This window comes from Athene cunicularia, assembly GCF_003259725.1.
Source record: "Athene cunicularia isolate RWA chromosome 20 unlocalized genomic scaffold, athCun1 chr20_part2, whole genome shotgun sequence".
NCBI lineage: Eukaryota > Metazoa > Chordata > Aves > Strigiformes > Strigidae > Athene > Athene cunicularia.
Window position 1 is genome coordinate 284,122 of NW_020799126.1, and position 7,350 is coordinate 291,471.

General features: G+C 59.4%; 1 protein-coding gene across 1 annotated transcript in view; it reads left to right on the forward strand.

Annotated features, from left to right (window-relative positions):
- Positions 1–7,350, forward strand: part of CDH22 (cadherin 22) — a 78,542-nt gene that overhangs the window by 70,574 nt on the left and 618 nt on the right. Inside the window, exons 11-12 of the mRNA XM_026862350.1 lie at positions 5,398–5,649; positions 6,803–7,335. Coding sequence (XP_026718151.1) covers positions 5,398–5,649; positions 6,803–7,335 — 785 coding nt within the window. The remainder of the gene's footprint in view (positions 1–5,397; positions 5,650–6,802; positions 7,336–7,350) is intronic.

Below are 7,350 nucleotides of genomic sequence, written 5' to 3' on the forward strand. Positions count from 1 at the left end.
GTGGGGAGAACCCGGAGTGCAGGGCCCGGTCACAGGGGCGGGAGTGGGGCCGGGGGAGAGCAGGAGGGTGGGGGAGGACGCTGAGCGCGACCGGGCCCTTCCTGGTGGGCAGCGCGGGGGAGGCCTGCGAGGGTTGTCGGGGTGACTGGGGCGTCAGGCTGTCCGTCAGGTGAAGAGCTGGTGGAGGGTCTGCTAGTAACGGTGTGCGTGGCAGCAGTCACGGGGAAGGTCGTCTACAGGCTGACACAGTCACAACGCGGCCTCCTGCCCAGACCCCGCTGGGTCAGGCCATGCTGCAGCCAAAACTGCAGGGAGGGGGCTGGTCCCTGCAAAGCGCCAACAGCGAGCACCCATGGCCCCGCTCGCCAGCTCCCGGCTGCACGGAGCTGCTGGCTCTGGGCCAGAGGCGGCAGAGCAAGAGGTGACCCTGCGGGGGCTGTGGGGGCTGGACTGCGTCTGGGCTGCAGGAGCCAGGCTGCTAGAAACAGTGCCACTTCCCACTAGTCTCTTTCAGTGTTTTTGCTCTGTCCAAGGGAGTGCTCAAGCACCTCCTAATTCATCAGACAAGGAATAAATGTCATGTGTGGTAACAGCAGCTGCCATCCAGAAGGAAGGTGCCTAAAGGAAGAGAGAGAATTGGAAAAGCTGACCTCACCCAGCTCCAGTTGGTGCCATTCCAAAGGCACTCACCATCCTCTGCCTCCTAACTTGCCTTTTGCTGGGGCTTTCTGGCCTGAGAAAATTGATTACAGAAGGATCAAAGGCAATTAAAGCTTGAAATCATGTTCTCCAAGAAATGCTAATTGTGTTGGAAGGGATGGTAGAAGGAATCCAAGCCCAGCAACCTGGAAGGGTGCTACATAATATGGAGTGACACATGGAGCTGCTGACTCCAGAGCCCAAGGGCTAGGCAAGCAGATGTCTGAACTCTCTGCAGGTCTCATTAAGAGCATGTAATGGGTGATAGAAGATCTGAAAATCATAACAATCAAAAGCAAAATGTTAGGATTCAACAATTGCCTCAGGATAGAGGAAGCGTCCTCCAGCCCCACAGCGATGCTGATCTCGGCACAAGCAGTGCAGATGCTGATCCGATGGAGGGGGTGAAAAACGGCATCGAATCTCCGCGGGGGCTGAGCAAAAGGCAAATGAGCAGCGGTGGTGCTGTAGCCTGGGACCCAGAGAACTTGGGAGAAGGAAGAGGCACAAGGGAAAAATCGGTGGTTCTCCTACCAGCTGCACCTGCGTGGACCTGGAGAGGGGAGTCTGCTCCTTTGGGCAGCACCGGGGCTGCAGAACAGCTGCTGGAGAAGGGGGAGGCAGATGCTTGTGGGGCCCCAGGACTGTGGGAGAGGCAGGGATATCGAAATCCAAACTGGAGGTAGCTTGCTCCCTTCTGCTCTCCTAGCACTGTTCAAGATTCAGTTATGGGAAGGATTTATTAGCTCTGTCTTTGAAGCTGCCAAGAGCCGCTTTGGAGAGGGAGTCTGAGAGACTTAATTATTTTATTATTCCTAGTGATGTTACACTACCACCAGAGTATATTGTGTTCCTAAACTTTCCTCTTGCAGCAGTATGGCTGGGTCCCTGCACACTCGGCTCGGGTTGGTTTCTGCCTTCTCTGGTGCGGTGCTCCTCAGGCTGGCGGAGCAGCCGCCTCCAGTCCATCCCACGAGGTGATGGGATGCAGCACAGGATAACATCACTGTGTGCCCGGGGCAGGTGGGCACAGGAAACCTGTGCAGGAAATGTCAGTTTGTGTAGCAAGAGGGCAACGATAGTAAAAGGTTTGGCTTGGGGCTTCAGAAAGCACATGGCACAACCTCAGGGAGACTGGGCAGGAAAACACAAGTGTGGAGATCCAAACTCATCTGTGCAGGAAAGCTGTGGATTAACATCTGCTCAGATTTCAGTGCCACCGCCTGGGAAATGCTGCTTCTCAACCTCACGACCCCAGAAATAACCTTAGCAGAAAGCTGCTGCAGAGGCAGAGACACGAGAGGCTGCAGGGCCAGGCCTGCCTGGCTTTTCCTCGCAACGACTCCGGCTGTGCCAGTACAAACAGATCTGTGCCAGGACACGCGTCCTGCAGCAGCTGCCTTGGGTCAGCTGCATGTAAAGAAACAACTGTACCAAGAGAAATTACACTGTTTTGTAGAAGGTTGCTTTGGATGCATTTTCCAGGATACATTTTACCAGATCTGGGCAAAATTTTCTTCACATCTATGGTCTGTTAAATAGACTACATTGTCTGGCGGCAGCACTGCTTTTGCTGCAGTATCTCAGAAGGGAACACAGAAGTTTGCAAGTAGCAGGGGTGTAAACACCCGGCACAGAAGTCAGGGGTGCCCAGGGAGCCAAGGGCACAGTGGGTGGGCAGCAGGGAGGCGGCTGGAGCCCTCTCGGTGCCTGGAGGGAGCTGGGCTCTGCCAGGCTGGGGTCTGGCCTTGGCGAGCAGCATCGCAGGTATGGGGGTGAAATTTCTGTGGCTCCCCTTCCCGTAGGAAGTGCTCATGTCACCCTGTTCAAGAGAGAAAGTGTAGCTTCATGTTGAAATGGTGTTTTGTAGCTGTGATTTTTGTCTCTCCCCCTGGTACCGAGTTCTGGGTTACAGAGCGAGACCTCAGCCCCTTTCTGAGCGGAGGTTTCTTGGATCAGAGCTGTCTGTCGCGCTGATGATATATTTAAGTACTGGCTGCTTTATTTTGACTTTGTGGGTTCAGTGGTGAAAATATTTCTCTTTCCCATACTCAGAGGTGTGAGGGGGCTCTGGTGCAACACGCTGTCTGAGCAGTCTCAGCTGAGCCGAGGTTCGTGCCTGCCTCTGTGACTTGCACATGGATTTCCCCTTGATTTCTAGAGACTGCTTCTAAAAATACAGCGTGCCTTGTGGCAGGTCCCTAAGAGGAGCTGAGCTGGCTGTAAAGAGAAAGGGAGTCACCAGCCCTCTGCTGCATTTCCAGAGGTGAGGAGCTGGTGTGACTCCTGCATTTCCTCAGCGCTGAAGGGGCGCGCGCATGGGCGCTGGGAGAGCTCCTGGGTGCAGCTGTTCGTCGGATCGGAGATGAGCTGAGCAGCACGTGGAGGGGCAGGGCTGCGCACGGGGATCCTCCGAGTCAGGATCCGACTGCAAGCTCAGGCTGGTTGCTTGACTGGGGTGATGGTGCTGGCGAAGGCAACCTTCCCGGCCAGGCCTTGCTCACGTCTGTCCCGTCTGTCCTGTGGCTTCATCTCTGCTGGACCCAGATGACCGAGGCTCATGTTTACCTGGGCTAGCTAGGAGTTAGTCCTGGCCTCTTGCTGAGATGATGCTATTAATGTTATTTATATCTCCCTGCTATGCTGCAGCAAGCTGAGGGAGCAGCATCAAATGAGATCTTGTTACCTTTGTGCAAATGATTAGCATTGCAATAATTCTTTCTCCTAGCTTGTCCGTGGTAGGCAATAGGCAGCTTCTCAGCGGACTCCACTGCCACACGTGCTCAGGCTCCCCGCCGCCCTGGGACTAGTGCTGCCCTGCTCCTCCAGGCAGCTCTGCCCAGTTGTCTCTGCGCTGGTGCCACGTGCTGCTCCAGGAGCCGTGGCCACGGTGGCTCGTGTCCTGCAGGACCGGGTGGTTGCCCGGGCAGAGGGTGGGTGGGCTCTGCCTCACACACAGGAGCCCGGCACAGCATGTGGTGCAGAAGGGTCGTGCTCTGGGCTGCGGGCCTGGCCCACTGGAGGCTCCTGGCGCTGCTGCTGCAGGCAGCATCTCTCTTCCGAGGCCAACGGTCCCCAGATCCACTCGCACAAGCATTTGCCTTATTGCTGTCTGCTCTGCGCTCGCTCCCGCTGCACCACGCCGTGCTTCGCTCCAGCATGCGCTGGATGGGCCTCGCCTTTGCCCCCTCGCAGGGTGGCAGCACAGGGGGTGCAGATGGCCCCAGCTCCTCCTCCTCCAGACTCCCTGACGCAGAGACCAGCCCTGCCCTCGCTCGGCTCTGCAGGGGCCGGTTGAAGCAGGGCTGGGGCAGGTGGTCTGTGCTGCTGCCGGTGGCGCGGGCAGAGCTGGGCAAGGGCTCAGCACTGGGGTCCATCCGGACTCTGCCCCAACTGCCGTTGCCCCAGCGCTGAGCAGCGGGGGGGTGATGGGCTCCATGCTCTGTCCCGGCTGCTGTGTGGCGCCTCCGGGCTCTGCCCCTGCGGCCGGTGGATCTCCCGGTGCCGCGGCTCAGCCTCTGCCTACTCCGCTGCTCCACTCCTGGCTCACCCCCTGTCCTGGCCGTGCCCCTTGTGCTCCCGTGCAGCGCCCGATCCATACAGCAATTTCCGTGGTGGCAGGCAGCCCAAGAGCCAGAATTAGAATAGATGTCTTTTCCGATCGAAAAGCTGATTGATACAGAAAGGGGCCAGTCCACCATAAATCAGGTGCAATGAGGAGAGAGTCTGTAGACAGCAGCACCTTGCTGTGAGCGGGTCAATCTACATTTTATTAGATAAAGACTGCAGACGCTCAGCAGCGACTTCTGACATCTGGCCACAATTGTTCAGCTACTCTTCAATCCCCTCCTGCCCACTCTGCTGCTGGCTGGCGGGGAGCAGCACACAGGAGCAGGGATCTGAGCTGGCTTCCAGTCCCTGTTCCTGCCCTCCCTGCTCTGGGCTGTCTGGGTGCAGCTGCTGGTCGGGTTCAGCTCTGGCACCGGGGCCCTGGAGGGTCCCGTGAAGCAGCTGCGTTAATGGGATTGTGGTGGGTTGTGCTGTGCTGCTGAGCCCCTGCAAGAGCAGGGCTTGAGCTGATGGCGAGGAGGAGGAGAGCTGGCTCAGCTGGGAGGAGCTCTGCCTGCTCCTTCAGAAGTTACAGAGGGTCCTCCTGGGGGTATTTGGCCCCCTGGCTCAGGCAGGACCCTTCACCCCCAGCTCTCAGGTTTGGAAGCAGTAACTGCTCTTGCAGACCCATCCATTCTGGTCTCTGTCAGCAACTAATTTTTATCTCGATTCCCACTCTGTGCCACTCTTAGAGGGTCTTCTGGAATGTTTTTAACCTCTCTCTGCTCCGACTGTGGTGTTTGTCAGCGCAGTTCAGACGCCTGCGTGCTGTTGCTCCTGTGCTGGGCTCGCCATGCCCTGGGCGCTGGCGGGCAAGGTGCTGGGCTGGCCCGGAGGTGCCCGGCCAAGGGGCACATGCTGGAGAGGAGCTGGTCACCTCCGGGCGCTCGGGCTGCTGGGGGCAGTGGTGCAGGGGAGCTACGACCTGGCTCCTGCTCCCCTGTGATGGAGAGGAGGGACGACCTGTCCAGTCTTTGGGCTGCTGCCAGAGCTGGTGCATGAGCAACCACTGCTCCTCGTGAGCATGGAGGAGTCCTGCTGGCTGAGCTACGGGTGTGACTTTGCTGTGGATTTCCTTGTTCCCTGCAGACAACACGGCTGCAGTGCACACACAGAGGATGGGCTTCAATCGCCAGGAGCAGGATGTGTACTTGCTCCCTATTCTGGTGGTGGACAGCGGCCCCCCGGCCCTCAGCAGCACCGGGACTCTGACCATCCGCATCTGCGGCTGCGACAGCAACGGGGCCATCCAGTCCTGCAACAGCACGGCCTACGTCGTGTCGGCTACGCTGAGCCCTGGCGCCCTCATCGCGCTGCTGGTGTGCGTCCTCATCCTGGTCGGTGAGTGCCCACCTGTCCCTCGGCCTCCTCCTGCCCTGTCCCCTGTCCCCTCTCCATCCAGCATCACAAAGACGAGCGCAGGCGGTTGCTGTGGGCACGGCACAGGCTCCTCTGCCCCTGTCCCCACGCTGGTGGCTGCAGCGTGGGGGGCAGGACGCCCAGCCCCTGCCGGGGGGACCACGGGAAGCTCCCACAGGCTCAGCAGGCTCTTACCTTGGGTGCAGGGCAGAGAGTTGTGCTCTCACCTTAGAGCTCTGGTCACATTCGAGCGTGTGTGAGCGCGTGGGCAGGCCACCGGGCTGGGGGACACGGGGCTGTGCACAGACCAGAGCGTTGCCCAGGCCGGGACCTGTGCCCTGGGGGTGCCACCGGCTGCCCCAACACTGGCACAAGCTTGTGAGGGCCGGCACGGCACGGCGAGAAGGCGCAGGGGAAGCACGGGCTGGCACGAGCCTGTGCAGGGGCTCTGGGGGAGGGATGCTGCCGTGCCTCGGGTTTACCTGGGGCAGCTGGCGGACAGCGCTGGCTCGCAGCTCTCCCTGGCGCTGCCTGCGGAAGCCAGCGCCTTGTGCAGCGAGGGCTCCTCTCCTTGGCACGTTTCCGCTCCCCATCGCCTGCTGTGTCTCCATTTAGAAAACCCTTTTCCACAGGGTGACTTTACACTGGTTTCATTTTCCAACGCAGCGCAAACAAATTTCTGCCTAATTGCCCAAATGAATAAAGTGCACATTGGTGCTTTAAAGGTGATGGGATGAAGGGATGATGATCCAGGACACAGCTGCGGCTCGTTGCTCAGGCTCTCTGCCATCTGCTCCACATTCACCATTCCAACATTTGGCTGCTGCTGTGATTCATGCACCCCCTTTTCCTACTCATCTTCGGCAGAATCCATCCATTTGTCCAGCCGGGTGTTCATCCATCTCTCCCCCCTGTCTCTGCATGTGGGGAAGGAAGCTCCTGGTCCGTGCTGGAGCCCAGGAAAACCTCTCGCCCAGGCAGTGCTGCGGCGCCACTGCTGCTGGATGGGCCTGGCTGGCAGGAACGTGCTGGCGGTCTTGGCTGTGGCGCTGCCCGCACCGAAGGGGATGGTGCCCCTGCACCCTGCTGTCCTGCACAAGCCTTGCACCCCTCTGACCATCTCTTCCTTTCCCAGTGCTCGTCCTTCTGATCCTCACGCTGAAGCGACACCACAAAAGCCACCTGACGTCTGAGGATGACGAGGACATGAGGGACAATGTCATCAAATACAATGACGAAGGGGGTGGCGAACAGGACACGGAGGCCTACGACATGTCGGCCCTGCGCAGCCTCTACGACTTCAGCGAGATCAAAGGTGGCGACGGGGGTGGGGGGCCAGGAGAAGGGGGCGCGGGCGGAAACCCGGCCTCTGAGCTCCGCGCCCTCCCGCAGTGGGTGCAGAGCCCGGACCTGGACTTCTCTGTGTTCAGGGACTACATCTGCAGGAAGGTGGAGCAGGCGGACGAGGACCTCTCTGTGCCGCCCTACGACTCGTTCCAGACCTACGCCTTCGAGGGCTCGGACTCGCCCGTGCCCTCCCTGAGCTCCATCAACACCTGGTCCAGCGGCTCGGAGCAGGACTTCTCCTACCTGGGGGGCTGGGGGCCGCGTTTCCGGCAGCTGGCAGCGCTGTATGCGGGGCGCAGGGGCGAGGAGGACACCGAGGCTGTCTCTTATACACAT